The following is an 18,556-nucleotide window of genomic DNA, read 5'->3' as shown; positions in this document are numbered from 1 at the left end:
CCTCTACTCACAAATACATCAAAATTACAAGTGTCTATAGAGTGACTCTCACTTAAATCAAAGTCGGGACAAGCAGAACAGTTCTACAACAAAGGCTATAAAGAAAAATCCACATGGAGACTGGTAGGAAGAGAGGAGATGCAATCTGGTCAGGACCCACACCCCTAGTAGGGGACACAGAAGGAGAGGGGATATCATAGGCTCTGGGATCCTCCCTGGGGAGGGATGGCTTTGAGCCACATACGAGGCTCCCTAATCCCAGGGTCCAACCCCAGGAAGACAAGCTCCCTTAGCTGGCTTGAAAATCAGCGGGGCTTACCAGAAGGCTGTAAGAAATGGAGACTACTCTTGAAGAGTGCATGCACAGATTTACCTATTCCCAGTCACAGCATGGAGGCAGCAGACTGAAAACTGCCTGGGGCTCTGGCCAGATTCCTAGGACCTACCCAGTGAGCCATCAGCCTGCACCAAACTTCTGCTCTAGCCCCTCTTGCTCCAGCACCGCTCCTTACTGAGATGGAGACTGCCGTTGCCAATGAGTGTGTGCGTGCACTTGGAGGAAACAGAGCCAGCTCAGACCCTGGCCCTGCCTCTGACTACTTGGAGACAGTCATTGCCAGCTCATGCATCCCTGCACACACTCCAGAGGAAGTCAAGCTGAGCACAGAGTGGAGACTCCCATCACAGGAGCTCACTTCCCAGTGCAGGGGGTGTGGCCAGCTCAGTGGTGTGGTACCAACTCCTCCAGACCCAACCCCTCTGGCTCAGACCCAGCCCCTCCAGTCTCTAATCAGGTGTGCATGGTGGGGAAAAAGTGAAACCAACACAGAAGTGCAGTCCCAAGCCCTCAGGCCCCAGCCACATCCCAGACCAAGGAGATTGCCATCACACCCCAGAGGAACCCAACTCCCTCAGGGCTCTTAATCCAGCTCCTTGGACCCCAACCCCACACCTGATAGGGCAGTGACAGCCACTTAGCATAGGAGAAGCCCCAGATCACACCTTGTTCTGGCTCTAGCTCCTTCAACTCCAGCCCTATCTCCCACTAGGGCAGTGGCTTCCACCACATCCCAGGGGAAGATGCAGCCCATGTTCACTTCATATCCAGCTCTCCTACCAAAGCCACTAGGCACACACAGGCTGCACAGGAATCATCCCACACAAGGAAACACTCTCAAGTCCAGGATAGATAACTGTTTCATCTAATTTCATAGAACAGAGAAAGTTTTAAAAAATGAGAAGACAGGGGGAGGGTATAGCTCAAGTGGTAGAGTGCATGCTTAGCATGCATGAGGTCGTGGGTTCAATCCCCAGAACCTCCTCTAAAAAAGTAAATCAATAAATAAACCTAATTACCTCCCCCTAACCAAAAGCAATAACAACAACAACAACAACAACAACAACAAAATGAGAAGACAGAGGAATATGTTTCAAATGAAAGAACAAGAAAAACGCAAAAAAAAAAAAAAAGACCTAATGAAACAGCAATAAATAATTTAACTGGTGAAGAGTTCAAAGCAATAGTAATAAGAATGCTAACTGAACTGGGGAAAAGAATAGATGAACCTAGTGAGAATTTTAAACAAAGAACTAGAAAATATAAAAAGAACCAGTAATGAAGAATAAAAACCATATGATCATCTCAATAGATGCAGAAAAAGCTTTTGATAAAATCAACATCCATTTATGATAAAAACTCTCCACAAAGTGGGCATAGATGGAACATACTTCAACATAATAAAGGCCATATATGACAAACCCACAGCTAACATCATACTAAATGGGGAAAAGCTGAAAGCATTTCCTCTCAGATCAGGAACGAGACAAAGATGCCCACTCTTGATACTTTTATTCAACATAGTTTTGGAAGTCTTAACCACAGTAGTCATAGGAAAAAAAGAAATAAAAGGAATCCAAATTGGAAAAGAAGTACAACTGTCATTGTTTGCAGATGACATGATATTATAGACATAAATCCTAAAGGTGCTACCAGAAAACTACTATAGCTCATCAATTAATTCAGCAAGGTTGCAGAATACAAAATTAATATACAGAAATCAGTTGCATTTCTATACACTAATCACAAAATAGCAGAAAAAGAAATTAAAGAAACAATGCCATTTACCATCACACTAAAAAGAATAAAATACCTAGGAATAAACCTACCCAAGGAGGCAAAAGACCTGTACTCTGAAAACTATAAAACACCAATGAAAGAAATTGAAGACAACATAAACAAATGGAGAGATATACCATGTTCTTGGATTGGAAGAAGCAATATTGTTAAAATGGCCATACTACCCAAAGCAATATACAGATTCAATGCAATCCCTATCAAATTACCAATGATGTTTTTCACAGAGCTGGAACAAAAAATGTTAACATTTGTATGGAAACACAGAAGACCCTGAATAGCCAAAACAATCTTGAAAAAGAAGAACAGATCTGGGGGAAATCTTGCTCCCTGATGTCAGACTATACTACAAAGCTAAAGTAATCAAAAGAGTATGGTACTGGCACAAAAACAGACACATAGATCAATGGAACAGGATAGAAAGTCCAGAAATATACCCACACACTTATGGCCAGTTAATTTACAACAAAGGAACAAAGAATATACAATGGAGAAAAAGTCTCTTCAACAAGTGGTGCTGGGAAAACTGGACAGCTACATGTAAAAGACTGACATTAGAACATTCTCTAACATCATATACAAAAATAAACTCAAAATGGATTAAAGACCTAAATGTAAGACCAGATACTATAAAACTCCTAGAGGAAAACATAGGCAGAACACTCTTTAACATAAATCAAGCAATTTTTTTGGATCCATTTCCTAGAGTAATGGAAATAAAAACAAAAATAAACAAAAGATCCTAATTAAACTTAAAAGCTTCTGCACAGCAAAGGAAACCATAAACAAAACTAAAAAACAACCTTCAGATTGGAAGAAAATATTTGCAAATGATGTGACCAACAAGGGATTAATTTCCAAAATATATAAACAGCTCATACAGCTTAATATCAAAAAAAACAAACAACCTCATCAAAAAGTGGGCAGAAGGCCTAAATAGACATTTCTCCAAAGAAGATACACAGTTGGCCAATAAGCACATGAAAAAATGCTCAATATCACTAATTATCAGAGAAATGCAAATGAAAACTACAATGAGATATCACCTCACACCAGTCAGAATGTCCATCATTTAAAAGTCTACAAGTAATAAATGCTGGAGAGGGTGTGGAGAAAAGGGAACCCTCCTACACTGTCAGTGGGAATGTAAATTGGTGCAGCCACTGTGGAGAACAGCAAGGAGGATCCTTAAAAAAAAATTACCATATGATTCAGCAATCCCACTCTTGGGCATATCTCCAGAGAATACTCTAATTTGAAAAGATACATGCACCCCACTGTTCATAGTAGCACAATTTACCATAGCCAAGACATGGAAACAACCTAAATGTCCATCAACAGATGACTGGATAAAGAAGATGTGGGGTATATATCTATATATAGATATAGGTGTATATAGATATAGATATATACCCCACATCTATATATAGATATAGATATATAATGGAATATTACTCAGCCATAAAAATTAAATTATGCCATTTACAGCAGTACAGATGGATCTGGAGATTGTAATTCTAAGTGAAGTAAGAGAAAGAGAAAGAAAAATACCATATAATATCACTCATATGTGGAATCTAAAAGAAAGAAAGAAAGAAAGAAAGAAAGAAAGAAAGAAAGAAAGAAAGAAAGAAAGAAAGAAAGAAAGAAAGAAAGAAAGAAAAGAAACACAAATGAACTTATTTACAAAACAAAAATAGACTCACAGACATAGAAAACAAATTTATGGTTACCAGGGGAGAAAGGGGGTGGGGAGGGATAAATTGGGAGTTCAGGATTTACAGATATTAACTACTATATAAAAATAGATTAAAAAATAAGTTTCTTCTGTATAGCACAGTGAACTATAGTCAACATATTGTAGCAATCTATAATGAAAAAGAATATGAAAATAAAAAAATATATATACATGTATGACTGAAACAGTATGCTTGCTGTACACCAGAAATTGACAGAACATTGTAAACTGACTATATTTAAAAAGTGACAGAAATGAAACTAGAAAAAAAAACTGGACTAGATTGTCAAAAATGACAACGTCATGCATGGCCAAAAAAGTCTGGGAAATTGTTCTAGTTTTCTATGGACACTAAAGAGACATGACAACTGAATGGAATGCATGTTCTTTTATTGGAAGCAGGAGTTTTTAAAGAAGTAGGTACAAATAACAGTTTGGGGAGGTTCATGAATTTTAAATGAGGGTATACAGTAGGCCATTGTATTGTCTGAATGTTAAATTTTCTGTGTGATAACTGCATTAAGATTTTGTAGCAAATACTTATTTTTCCTAAGAGAAACATGTTGAAATATTTAGGGACAATGTATTATAACATGTTCTAATAACTCAACTGATTCAACAAAGCAAGTAAAATACACATACATACAGTTTGAAAGGAGAGGAAATATGACAAAAGTTATAAAATGTTTACAAAGGGTGAGTCCAGGTGAAGGATGAAAGTGTGTTGCTTGCAACTTTCTTGTATAAATATCTGTAGGACAGATATTTTCAAAAATAAAATTTGGGAGAACAGAGGATATTATGGACCATTTTATTCCAATTAATTTGAAAACAGAAAAAGGTCACCAATTTCCACTAAAATATAACTTGGCAAAACTGACTCAAGTAGGAATAGCCAACCGGAATTATTCCATAATCATAAAGAAATATACCAGTAATCAAAACACTTTTGAAAAGAAAATCCTCCAGCCTTCCTCACTGAATTCTGACAAACATCCTAGGCATAAATATTTTCAATTTGTCACAAAATCTTAGAAAAAATAGAAAAGGTAGGACATTCCTCAACTCATTCTCTGAGGATGGAATAACCTTGATACTAAATCCTGTCAAGAACAGTTTAAAAAAGGAAAATCACAGGTCAATCATAGGCTCATAGCATAGAAGCAAGAATCAGAAACAGAACATTAGCAAACAGAATCCAACAGGATATAAAAAGGAAAAAGCACAATATGCCGTGACTGTATTCATCCCAGGAATACAAACTTGATTTAATTTCAGAAAATAAGGTAATATAACATTCTGCGTTAGCAGATTATAGGAGAAAAATATGATTTTCATGTTTAGAAAAAATAAATATAAGTATCCACTCATAATGTACTTTTTATAATTTTTGAAAATATAGGATTATTGACAAGGCCTACGAGTCTTTAAATACATTCTGTTATAGAACCATCACTATAGTCAAAACAAAAATAATGCTCTTTGGTAGTTTAACTCCTCTCAACCCCCAGACTCTGGCAACCACCAGTCTGTTTTCTCTCCCTATAGTTTGGCCTTTTCAAGAATATAAAATAAATGGAATCATGCAGTATGTAGACTTACCTACTTGGATTCCTTCATAGAAAGGGACACATGGGGACTCCTGGAAGTACAATGTACCTTTCTGTCATCTGGGTACAATCACATGGATTGATCACTTTAAAATTATTTATCAGATTGAAGGCTTATGTTCTCTACAATCTGTATATGTATAGTGTGTTTGACTTATATTTAATTCAATGTAACTTATCTTTTATATCTTTGGAAGGGTTATTTTATTAAATAGCAATTGTAAACCCTTTAAAAGAAAGTGGATGATTATTGTAAAAGTTAGGAGGGTAGGTAGCTCAAGAGGACAAGGGGCGGGGGAAGTCATTGCGGACGAAAAAGAGGGTCCAAAATTGTGGCCTGTCCACCTACATCTCAGTGTTACTTACCAGGACTTTGACATTGCACAGCAAAGGGACATACAGCACCCGACAGTCACTCAAATGGTGCACCCTGGGATCAAGCAGAGAAAGTCCACATGGCGACTTTGGCAGTCCCACTGTGCCTGGCTGAGCCTGGCCAAAATAAGTGAGAGTATCCCCACCTTAAGTCAGCTGAGTAGTAACAGTTATTGCACCTACAACTGTAACCACCTTTGCCCATAGGGGTCACATATTACTGCATTGTAGGGATTAGGACCTATACACCTTTGGGCACGATTACTATGCACACCCACCCCACCCAGCTCCCTCTGCAGGGCTCACCTCATTCTGCCTTCCTTGTTTGTGCCAGGCCCCCAAGAGTCCAGAGAGAGCAGTGGCGGGTTCTGGGGCTGCTGCTGGTGGTGTGGAGGTGAGGTGGAGAGGGGACATTTGCCCAGGAGTTGGACAGGGAGCAGGATCAGGAAGAATGGGGCCTAGAACCGTCTAGGCCAACCGCCACTGCCTCCCTAGCTGGAGAGGAGCCTTGAGGGGAAAGGCAAAGCGGGTGCACTGAATGAGGGCGAGGTTCTGACCTCCACATCCATCCTGGGGCCCAGATGTGTTTCTTTGACCTGTGCCTCAGGACCTGCCAATTATTTCCTTCTGGAACTGGAAGGCTCGGGCCTGAGCCACTGCCTGTGATGTACGTGTTCCCAGAAACAATATTGTGTGGAAGTTGGTCTGAATATGGAACAGAGAGATTGTGTGCTCAGAGCGGGGAAGGGAGGCTGGAAAAATGAATCACCAAGGGCTGTATTCAGGCCATGCCATGTCCCCTTTGACAAGCTTCTCCACTTCCTCACCCTGGCAAACACCACCCTGTACCCCATCCCCTGGGCAGGGCTGGTGCTGATGCTGGACTTCCCCCTAGTCACAACTTGCCCTCATGTCTCAGTGGGTAGAAACCCCAGCTGGAAAGTCTCTGCCAAACTTAGTCACTCAGACAGCAGCGCACTAGGTCACCCCGCCAAGAACTAGCCAGTGGGTCAGGTTCAGGGTCAAAGCTGTAACCTCAGCAATCAAGACGACCTTCTCCTGGGAGGGGTTGGAAGTGGAAGGATTAAGTCCCCCAAACGTTCTTTGCCAGCCCTCAAGCCTGTGACTGTCCCATCCCACATGTGATAGTCTGTCTACCTGAGCTCATGCCACGTGGGTGGGAAGGGAGCCAGGGTGAGAATATGGGGGAGGGTGGAACCAGGGGCACCCCATTGTCCAGGTGCAGTCACCTCTTACTTCCCATCCTCACTGTGCCCATCCTGCCTGTTTCCCGGGTTCCTCATGTTCGGCGTCTCCTACGTGGGTCCCCCTGCTTCTAAGATGAGCAGAGTCCCAGCTACTCTGAGGAGCCATCCTTCCCATTCTCAATCCATCCAGACGCACAGTGGTTGTCAGATGTTTTCGAATCACACAGTAGGACCCAGAGCCTCCTCCAGCCACTCCAACATTTTGAGCGTCCTGACACCTCGTTGTAGGCTTTCATGCCTTGTGAAACATCCCTCTCCTACGTTTTGGGAATTTAACAACACTCCTGGAATAAAGGAGATGTGAAACTTGCTTTTGCTCATTCAATGCTTTAGAGATTCTTGACCACAGTCTGTACTCCCTTTCCTCCCTGAGTCACATCTTTCTCCCTCAAGGGAGATTGTCCCTGATGAAATTTATTCACAAACACAGACACAGACAACTTTAATGCCCTATCTACAATCATACCCCCGCTTTTGTTTATTAAACCCCTGATTTCTCAGGAAGGGTGACCAGCAGAACCTGGCTATACCTCACTCAATACAAATATGCGCCTCTGAGTCTCAGGCTGGCACAGCACTGGGTCTTGGCTGAGGGAAGGAAGTGATTCCCAACCTCCAGTGAGGGGGAAATCTAACATGCAGTTTAGACTCAATCATCTGTGCCCTAAAAAGATAGTCTGGGAGATTGAGCTGGGACACGGAAACATCATTTCCATGAAAATCTTTGTCATGGGGCTGGTCAACACTCCTTGACTGGGACCAGGAAAGAACACTGAGACCTACCAACCCCACTTGACATAGAATTGAATGGTCACTTTCCACCCAAGGGTAAGGAGGCAACCAGGCTGGAGGAGGGCGGTCAGCTGGCCGGGCAGGGAGGATGTGAAAGCTCCAAGGGCTGGACCATCCACGTCTAGCTGCTGGCGGGCAGTCTCCCCCAGGATGGCACCAAACAGACGCCTTTCCCCTAACTCCAGCCAGAGACGACCCTGTGCTTTTCTCCCGTGTTCCCTGTACCTTCCCTCTTGCTCTGAAATCCACCGGGCCGTGACTTCTGCCTCCATCCCTCTACTGAACCCGCGGAGACAGACATGACAAGACTGGTAACCCAGGATCAGTAGTGAGAGCTAAGGAGGACAGGAGGACGACTCGCAGGTTCCTGGGTGAGATGTCCCTGTGCATGGTGGCACCAGGGGGAGGTAGGGACCTCACAGGCAGGATGGGGTCTCAGGAGAGGGAAGATGAGCTCAACTGTGCCTGTTTAACACCTGCTGAAGTGCACGTGCAGGAAGGCCACCGACGGCAAGCCAGGGGAGGGATCGAGGGTGCTCTGACAGCAAAGCAGGGTGGATGGAGGGGGGAAGCAGGATGGTGATCCCACTGAGGGAAAGGGGCATGGGAGCTCTGGAAGGGGTCATGGGTTCCTGGTGATGGGGAGGGGGAACGGCAGCGATGAATGGGAACCGCCGGACCCCAAAGGAGGAGGGGTTTGGAGGGAACTGGAAGACGGCCTCCAGGGGAAGGGGAGGACATGCCAGTGCGGACAGGCAGAGCCCACACCAAACCCAGAGCCAGGCACTCTGCAGGCCTGACTGCAGGGATGGGAGCAGAGGCTCCCCGGACTCCCCACAGGGAGAAGGCCCACCACAGGATGCCAGAGGGACTGTTCTGGAAAAGGCTCTGACACCGAACAGCTCCTGCCCCGCTCCTGCCCACTCCCCTGCCTCCCCAGAGAGAGGACAGACCACAGACCGTGAGAGGTACTTTAATTGGAAACTGCTGTGAAACGGGTGGGGCGGGAGCAAACGAGAGAGAGGAGGAGGCCCTGGCTGAGGTAGAGCAGGAGGGAACGAGCTTGGCCACAGCTCCCGGGCCCCAGAGGTATCAGCGGCTCCTCTTGCATGAAGATGCTGGGCTCAACCTGTGAGACAGCACAGTCAGGGAAGAGCCTCAAGCCAGGGCCAGCCCTCGGCCCTGCTCAACAGCCAGGACTGTGGCGAGGGGTATGGTGTGTGTAACACTCACTTCACAGGATCTGGAACTTGTAAGCCAGGTTCTCCATGGCCGCTGAAACGGGGAGAGGCATAAGCTGGCACTCCAGACATAGGGATATAGAAGCCCAAGCCCTGTCCCCATGGCGAACCGCCCAGCCCTGCAACCTGAAACCCCCTCCTGCCCAGATGCAAAGAGCCCTGGGCCTGATTCACTCCACCACCACCTGAACTAAATGTGGAAATGTTTCCTAAAGGGAACCAAAGTGTGCAAGCAGCTCTCAGGCTCTGGGCCATGTCAGGACCATTCAGAACATGCAGCAGGCTCCAGGGCCAGGCCTGCTAGGTCTCCTCCCCGCAGGCATGCTCGTCCCTGAGGGGCTGCCTGCACCTGCAGCCCACCCCACCCCAAGCGCCCACCCGGGTTCTGCACTAACACACCGCTCTCTGCCCCTGGTTCCTCATACCGAGTTGCTCCTTGAGGCTGTCTATTTCTCTCTGCAGCACGGGACACTAGGTCAGGAGACACCGGAAAGAGAAATGATTAGTATATTCTGGCCTCCTCTCTCCTTCACCTTCCCCTCTCCTCCCGACTCTACATCCCAAAGCCCCGCGGCTAGACTGGCTCAGGCTCCCCAGGGGAAAGGACGTGGGCTCCCTTCGTAGGCTGTGGGTTGGGGGCAGGGAAGCAGGCCGCACAGAAGTCAGTTTAACCTAAACACAGATCCTCCCATGTAGTTTGGGCCTGTTTCCAAGAACCAGAGGAAGCATTACCCGAGGACAGCCCTGCGCTCCTGGTGCCTGCTGCTGCCTTTCTGGTCTTGGGGGCTGGTCGAGTGGTTCCTGGTCACCTACAGGGAAAGGACACACAATCCAGCTTCTCAGGCTCCCAGTGAGGTGGACAGGGCCTAGCAGGGTCTAACCGGAGGTGAGGCAGCACCACCCCCTACTGGTAACAAGCCAGTCCTGCTCCCCCCAGCGGCTCCAACCTTCTGTCTAAGCCTGCCTCCTCTCTTCCCCAGGGGCAGCCATTCCCCAACTGTGGTCCCCAGAGACTGTGGCTCTGGGTTCGACCCCCTCAGAAGCTGCAGCCACATCCAGCAGCTGGGGGAACAAAGTGGGTGAACAGGACTTAACAGCGTAGGCTGTTCCTCCGCAAGTCTATGTCCACAGTTGCAGTTTGGGGCACTGCCACCATCACCCCTGCCCCAGAAACCCCACACAGAGGATGATGTGGCCCGAGACAACCATTGACCTCACCCCATCTCCTGGGGGAGAAGTTGCCTGGGAGCAAGGCTGAGCCCCCAGCAGAGACAGCAAGAGGTTTCTCTCCTCGTCCCCTCACCCCTCCTATCAAACCCAGGAGACTCACCTGGGGGTGCAGGCCCTCTGGGCATGTCGTCTCCCTGGTTCCGGGCCAGGGGCTCTAAGCGTCCTGAATCCTGGGAGGCTCTGGTATTGAGGTTACCACTGCTGGATTCCCCACGATGTCCGCACGAAAAAGATCGCACTCGCCTGTGTGTTGGAAGCTGAAACAAAATTTCTTACCAATTTGGATTCAGGATGTGTGTGTGTGTTTACTTGGTTGCATGTGTATCTATGTTTGTGTGTGGGTGAGAGAGAACCTGTTTCGAGGCTGGGGTAAGGCAGGGGACTGGAGTGGAATGTGACAGGCTGGTCTCATCAGCACTTTCTCCCTCAGTCAGCCCCAGGCCAGCAGACAGAGTTGAGCCAGGGACAACAGTGGGGTACTAAGAAAGCTCAGGCCCCCTGCAAGGAACAGCTAGGAAATAGGAATCAGGAAGCTGATGACTCTAATCACTGAAGTTTTGTTCCCCAAACTTCTAAGGGGTCCCCTGATCCAATTTCAGCTACCAGTTCACCCTTCCATCCCAGCCTCTGTCTGGGAGAGGAGGCCGGATACCAGCCATGGGGGGGGGGAACAGTGACCCCCACACCCCAAGGGAAACCTTAGTGTTTGTCCCTAGTAGAACAACCCCGATCTGGCATCCTAATGACCCAATGACCCAGGGGAGCCCAATGACCACCCCTGAGGGATGGACAGAAGGAGCACAGGTAAAGAACTTTGCGGTGGGGGGCGGTGGGAGGGGGAAGGGGGAGAGAGGAGGAGCATGGCCTACTCACTTGGCCCTTTGCGACTGGGTCTCTATTTGGGTCCTTGTCTTCTCTTGCCACCGCAGGTTCGGACACCCTTGCCCTCCTGGCCACGGATTTCTTGCCAGTGCCGCTGTGCTTGGACTGTTTGGTTCCCGAAGGGACCGAGGAATACCTCTTGGACCTCCCAAGCAGCGGAATACCAGAGATTGGGGGGAAGGTGGCCGGTTCCAGGGGAGCTGCCGAGACTTGCTGCCCCCAGGGAGGGAAATTTCTCCCCAGGGCCAGGTTGGAGGCACCCTGGAGGGATTTCTTCTCCTTGGCCCCCTTCCTCCTAGGAGTGGCCTGGGGCAGGCTGCTCACAGCAGCAGCATGTCCGGGGTAGGGCCTGTTCCCTGCCTTCCCCCAGAGCATGCTTTGCATTTTCTTAGGGGAAGACATTTCCAGCTCCCCAGCGTCCTGCCTTTCCACAACCGAAGTGAGTCCCTGGGGAGCGGAGGGCAGGAAATTCTCCCTGACTTGGAAAGTCGAGTGTCTGGCTGTGTCCCTCGGATCCTTAGAGCTGCGGGGTTTGACCTGGCCTCCTTCTTTGAGGCAAATGCTCACTCTAATCGGCTGGAGCTCACTGAACTCATCTGACGACTCGGTGTCTGAAGGCGGCCCCACCAGGCCTTCCATGAAGGACCGCGGGCGATCGGCAGCCGCCTTCATCCTGCTCTTCGTGCCTCTCTTAGGCGTCCCCCAGGTCCGGCCCCCCTCAGCCCCATCAGGCGGGAGAGGGCCGGCCACAGCCGGCTGCGCTTCTCCACAGCTCTGGGCGGCCGCGCCTCGACCGCCGGGAGTCGCCTTGGGCCCGGCCCACAGGCGGGACTCTCTGGCGGCTGAGCTCACCCGGGACGGGTATCTGCGGACGCCCAGCACGTCCCGGTCGGTCAGCTGCTGCAGGATGGCGGCCGCAGACTCGTCGGCCAGGTCCCGGGCGTCCCCCTTGTCGTCCGCTGAGGAGCCGGGTTGGCCTTCGCGGCCCCAGAGCACCGGCCCTCCTGCTTCCAGCACCACCCGCTCGGACTCGAAGCCCTTGGGGGCCGCGAAGCCGCCCCCGCCCTCGCCCTGGCCGATCCGCGGCGCCCTGGGGTTGGGGCCGGGGGCGGGTCGCCCCCGGGCTCTGCGGCCGGCCTGGCGGACGCCGTCCCGCTCGCCGCCCTCTGGGCCGAAACCCGCTTCCGAAACAGACACCTTATCCGGGGAGCTCATGTCGCGACCGGGGCGGCCTCGCTTCAGGGGCGTCAACTGATCGCCCGGGTCCCGGTCGCGCTCACAACCGTGGTCACGGAGGCTGAGGCAGGTGGCCTTCTGAGGCGGCGTCAGGCACCACTGGCGCCACACGAGATCACCTCACACGACGCGCGGCTGTCGCTGCGAGGTTAACGACCGCGCTGGGGCCTCCTTATTGGTCCGGCCTCCGCCAACCAGCGCGCGCCTTGTTGGCCCGCCCCTCGAGGCCCAACCAATGGGGTCAGGGCCTCTGGTTCGCCGCCAAGTCCCAAGGTGGTCGGGCAGTTGGCGAGTTGGCAGCAGAGCTGGTGATGTTTAGAATGCGGCTGTCAGGCCTCTTGTCGCACCTCTTCCTATCCTGGCTCCCCTTTCCGATTAGAGTCACAGCTCCGAGCCACTGTGTCCCCTGTACAAAAGGGATTGGAGGCGAGGGGGCTTCTCTCGGGGGTGGTGAGGAGAAACCACAGGATGGAGTCTCTGGGTGCCTAGTGAGGGCAGAAAGCCCTTAGCAGCCTCCCATCTAGCCCAAGCCTTACACCCAAGAGGAGAATGGGCACAGTGATCAGGGGTCCACATACTATTTTCCTAAAGGGTCGGAGAGCCAAGGGTTCGTATTTATGGGTTGTAAGGTCTCTTTCTGGCTGCTCTATTAGATAGACCATCAAGTCGTCTTGTGCACTCAGCAGATGTTATTAGCAGGCAGTTTTGGTGGACAGGCTGGTGGTTGCCCAGTTCCCTCGGCGCCTGTTTGACTGGTAGGTCATTCAAAGGAGGGAATGGCAGTTTCCAGTGCACAGCCCCAAAAGATTGTCACCATCACTGATCCTGGAAATTTTTTTTCATATTTGATTTTATTGATTTGTGTCCTCTCCATTGTTTTCTTGATATATCTAGCTATAAGTTTATTGATTTTGTTTATGTTTTTGAAGAACTAGATCCTAGTTTCATAGATTTTTTCTATTCCTTTAGCCTCTATTTCATCTATTTCTAGTCTGATATTTATGATTTTTTTTCCTTCTACCAGCTTTAGGTTTTTTCTTTTCTTTTCTTTTTTTCTCATTCCTTTAGGTGTAAGGCTAGGTTATTTACTTGAGAGTGTTCTTGTTTCTTGAGTTAGGCTTGTTTTGTCATGAACTTCCAGGAGCCCTGGGGACTCCTTCTAGTACTGCTTTTGCTGCATCCCATAGATTTTGGATCATTGTATTTTTGTTTTCATTTGTCTCCAGGTATTTTTTAATTTCTGCTTGATTCATTTGTTGTTTAGTAACATATTGTTTAGCCTCCACTTGTTTGTGGTTTTTGCAGTTTTTTTTCTTTTAGTTGATTTCTGGTCTCACAGTGTAGTATTCAGAAAAGATGCTGGGTTTGATTTCAGTCTTTTTGAATTTAGTGAGACTTGTTTTGTGTCTTAGCATGTGATCTATCCTGGATAATGTTTCATGTGCCCTTGAAAAGAATGTATTATGTTGCTTTTGGATGGAATGTTCTATGTAAATCTAGTACATCAATGTATTCTAACATGTCACCGAGGTTCTGTGTTTCTTTACTGATTTTGTGTCTGGATGTCTGTCCTTTGATGTAAGTGGGGTATTAAACTCTACTACTATTATTGTGTTACTGTCAGTTTCTCCCTCTGTGTTTTTTATTATTTGCTATGTAATTGGGTGCTCTTATGTTGGGTGCATATATATTTATAATTATTATGTCTTCTTTCTGGATTGATCCCTTGATCATTATGTCATGTCCTTCTTTGTCTCTTGTTACAGTCTTTGTTTTAAAGTCTGTTTTACCTGATATGAGTATTGCAACTCCTACCTTCTTTTCATTTCCATTTGCATCGACTATCTTTTTCAATCCCCTCATTTTCAGTTTATGTGTGTCTTTGGATCTGAAGTGAGTATCTTGTAGGCAGCATGTATATGGTTCTTGTTTTTGTATCCATTCAGCCACTCTATGATTTTTGATTGAAACATTTAGTTTATTTCAATTCAAAGTAATTATTGATAGGTATGTGCCTATTGCCATTTTGTTCATTGTTTTAGGGTCGTTTTGTAGTTCTTTTGTGTTCCTTCCTTCTTCTTTTGCTCTCTTCTGTTGTGATTTGAGGACTATCTTTAGTGCAATGTTTGAATTCCTTTCTCTCTTTTTTGTGTATCTATAAAAGTTTTTTTGGTTTGTGATTACCATAAGCCTTATATATAGTAATTGTATATAATAAATAATTATATATAAAACATATATATATATATTATATATAGTATTTTAACTTGCTGATCTCTTAAATTTGAATACATTTTAACAACCCTGTATTTTTATTCCCCCTCCCATGTTCGATTTTTTGATGTCATATTTTACATCTTTTTGTTTTGTGTATTCCTTAAGTACTTACTGTGGATATAGATGATTTTACTACTGTTGTCTTTTCACTTTCCTACTAGCTTTATAAGTGATTGATTTACTTTTACTGTATATTTGCCTTTACCAATGAGATTTTTCATTTTGTAATTTTCTTATTTGTAGTTGTAGCCTTTTCTTTTCTACTTAGAGAAATCCCTTTATTGTTTCTTGTAAAGCCAATTTCATGGTGCTGAACTCTTAGCTTTTGCTTATCTGTAAAACTCTTTATTTATCCTTCAAATCTGAGTAACATCCTTTCCAGGTAGAGAATTCTTGGTTGTAGGTTTTTTCCTTTCATCACTTTAAATGTATTGTGCTACTTCTTTTTGACCTGCAGAGTTTCTTTTGAAAAGTCAGTTGATAGACTTTTTGGAGTTTCCTTGTATGTAACTAGTTGCTTTTCTCTTGCTGCTTTTAAGATTCTCTCTTTAATTTTTGCCATTTTAATTACAATGTGTCTTGATGTGGATCTCTTTGGGTTCATCTTGTTTGGGATTCTCTATGCTTCCTGGACCTGGATATCTGTTTCCTTTCCCAGGTTAGGGAAGTTTTCAGCTATTATATCATCAATATGTTTTCTGCCCCTTTTCTCTCTTCTTCATCTGGGAACCCAATAACGTGAACATTAGTATGCTTGTTGTTGCCCTAGGGCTCTCTTAAACTGTCTTAAGTTTTTGAATCCTTTTTTTTTTTCTGTTCAGCTTGAGTGATTTCCACTACTTTGTCTTCCAACTCACTGATTCATCCCTCTGTATCATCTAATGTACTGTTGATTCTTTCTAGTGTATTTTAATTTTAGTTATTGTATTCTTCAGTTCTGTTTAGTTCTTCTTAATGTTTTCTAACTCTTTGTTAAACTTTTCACTGCGTTCACCCAATCTTCTCCCGAGTTCTTTGATCATCTTTATGATCATTACTTGAACTTTTTATCAAGTAGACTGCTTATCACCACTTCACTTAGTTCTTCTGGGATTTTATCTTATTCCTTCATTTGGACATATTCTTCTGTCTCCTCATTTTGCCTAGTTCTCTTTTTTAATTTTTATATATTAGGTAGGTCATTGACATTTCCTGATCTAGAAGTGGTTTTATGTAGGAGACATTATATGGGGCTTAGCAGCTCGATCCCCTTTGGTCACCAGAGCTACGTGGTCTATGGTTGCCCTCTATGTGAGCTGTGTGGGCCCTTCTTTTGTGGCAGGGCTGACTACTGTGGGCATACTGGTAGGCCTTGCCTTATGTGGAGGCTGTGGACTGCTGGTGGATGGGGCTGGGTCTTGGAGTGGCTGGCTGCATGTCCTTGGGAATCCCAGTTTTGGTATTGGCCCACTGGTGCTTAGGCCAAGTCACAGGGTGGCTGGCTGTGGGGACCATTGGTCCTTGATCTGATGCCTACCCACTGGTGGCAGTGGTCAGGTCATGATGTTAGTGCCAGTGAATTGGTGGGTGGGGCCAGATCTCAGGGCAGCTGGCTGAGTGGCCCAGAGGTCCCATAGATGGTGCCCAACCACTGGTGGATGAGGCTGGGTCCCAGGGCTAATGCTGCCCACTGTTGGGGGGTAGCAGTTTGTCCTGGGGTGTCTGGCAAGCTCAGGGTGTCCTACAGCAGCTTGTCTGCTGATGGGTGGGGCTGTGCCCCTACACAACTAGCTGCTTGGCCTGGGGTTTCCAGGACTGGTGTCAATTGGCTGGTAGGCATATCCAGGTCCTAGCACTAATAAGCTAGAAGGAAGACACCAAAATGGCACTTGCCAGCATCAATGTCATCAGTGTAGAATGAATTCCCCCAAATGGCTGCCACTAGCATCTGTATCCCAGGGGTGACTCCAAGTTACCTCCTGCCTCTCCAAGAGGCTCTCCATGGTCAGCAAGTGGGTCCTTTCTAATTATTGCAATTGCCTTGGGTCTTGGAGCATGTGAAATTTTGTGTATAGCTTTAAGAGTGGAGTCTCTGTTTCCTGCAGCCCTTTGGCTCTCCTGAGAGCAAGTTCTCCTGGCATTCAAAGTCAAATATTCTGGGGGGCTCATCTTCCCAGTGCAGCACCCATGGGCTGGGCAGCCTGATGTGGGGCTCAGAGCCCTCACTCCATGGGGAGAACCTCTTCAATTGTGGTTATCTTTCCATTTGTTGGTCACCTACCTGGGTGTGTGGGTCTTGACTATATTGCATCTCTGCCCTATCTATCTATCTTGTTGTGGTTCCTTCTTTATATCTTATTTGTAGCAGATTTTTGTTTTTGCTAGCCTTCAGGTCATTCTCATCAATATTTGCTCTCTAACTAGTTGTAATTTTGGTGTGCCTGTGGTAAGAAGTGAGCTCAGTGTCTTTCTACTCCACCATCTTAGAGACTTTTCCTCTATTATCCATTTTGAGTTAAGTTTTGTATAAGGTATGAGTTATAGGTTCAAATTCTTTTTTTTCTGCATATGGATACCTAAATGTTGCAATGCCATGTTTTGAAAAGACCACACTTTATTCAATGAATTTCTTTTCTGCATATGTCGAAAATCAGTTAGCAGTACTTATTTGGGTCAATTTTTGGAGTCTCTATTCTGTTTTATTGATTTATGTCTAACTCTTCACTAATATCATATTGTCTTAATCATTGTAACATTATAGTAAGTTTTAAAAACAGGTAGTATGATCCCTCCAACTTTATTTTTTAAAATTATTTAATGATTCTAGTTACTTTTACTTTCTGTATAAATGTTGGAATCACCTTGTCTGTATCTACAAAAAATCCTGCTGCCATTTTGATTGTATTATACTAAATCTGTAAGTTAGTTTGAGGAGAATTGATACCTTTACTATGTTGTGTATTCTGATTCATTAACATGCAATGTCTCTCCATTTAATTAGGTCTTGGATTTTTTTTACCAATATTTTGTGGTTTTCAGAATGTAAATTTGTATGTATTTTGTTTGATTAATCCCTAATTATTTCATGTCTTGGATATATTGTAAATTATATTGGTTCTTAAAGTTTTGGTCTCCATTTGTACATTTATTGTATATAGATGTAAATTTTTGTGTGTGCTGATGTTATATCCTGTGATCTTACTAAACTCATTTGTTAGTTGTAGGAACTTTTTATAGATTTCATGACATTTTGTATTTAGATTATCATGTTGTCTGTAAGCACTGGCAGTTTTATTTCTTCATTTCCTATTGCATTGCCTTTTATTTATTTTATGAATGATCATAAGCTAAGATTCCTAGTATGATACTGAGTAGGAGTGGTAAGTATGGACATCCTTGCCTTGTTATGGATTTTAGGGGGAAAGCATTCAGTTTTTCACATTTAAGTATGATGTTAGCTGTAGGTTTTTTTGTAAATGCCCTTTATCAGATTGAGGAAGTTCCTTTCTACTCAGTTTGCTAAGAGTTTTTATCTTGAATGGATGTCAAAAGGATTTTCTTCATCAATTGTCCTGATAATGTGACTTTTCTTTGATAAACAATTAATAGTTTAATTGGTTATTTTACCAAACTTTGAGCAAGCCTTGGAGTCCTGGGATAAACTCTACTTGTTTGAGATATATTTTTCTTTATATACATTGCTGGATTCAATTTGCTGATGTTTTGTTGAGGATCTTTGTGTCTATGTTCATGAGAGTTACTGGTCTGCAGTTACTCGCTTTGCTTGCTTCCTT

General features: G+C 45.5%; 1 protein-coding gene across 1 annotated transcript; it reads right to left on the bottom strand.

Moving 5' to 3' along the window:
* Positions 1–8,839: 8,839 nt before the first annotated feature.
* On the bottom strand, positions 8,840–12,734 carry LOC141576350 (uncharacterized protein CXorf49 homolog). The gene is made up of 6 exons (XM_074359287.1): positions 11,262–12,734; positions 10,489–10,645; positions 9,891–9,967; positions 9,584–9,629; positions 9,151–9,192; positions 8,840–9,046 (listed from the first exon to the last, which is right to left on the bottom strand). The coding sequence occupies exons 1-5, from the start codon at positions 12,483–12,485 to the stop codon at positions 9,152–9,154; spliced, it is 1,545 nt and encodes a 514-aa protein (XP_074215388.1). The 5' UTR covers positions 12,486–12,734; the 3' UTR covers positions 8,840–9,046; position 9,151.
* Positions 12,735–18,556: the final 5,822 nt, after the last annotated feature.

Source organism: Camelus bactrianus, chromosome X, assembly GCF_048773025.1.
Source record: "Camelus bactrianus isolate YW-2024 breed Bactrian camel chromosome X, ASM4877302v1, whole genome shotgun sequence".
In the NCBI taxonomy this organism is placed as follows: Eukaryota; Metazoa; Chordata; class Mammalia; order Artiodactyla; family Camelidae; genus Camelus; species Camelus bactrianus.
The sequence above is the reverse complement of the archived record's forward strand: the minus strand, read 5'-3'. Positions and strand labels throughout refer to the sequence as shown.

Coding starts and splice junctions, on each gene's coding strand:
- LOC141576350 (XM_074359287.1), bottom strand. CDS start 12,485: ATGAGCTCCCCGGATAAGGTGTCTGTTTCGGAAGCGGGTTTCGGCCCA. Junction 9,630..9,890: donor GAGCGCAGGGCTGTCCTCGG/GTAATGCTTCCT, acceptor CTCCTGACCTAG/TGTCCCGTGCTGCAGAGAGA. Junction 9,193..9,583: donor CAGCCTCAAGGAGCAACTCG/GTATGAGGAACC, acceptor TCCCCGTTTCAG/CGGCCATGGAGAACCTGGCT.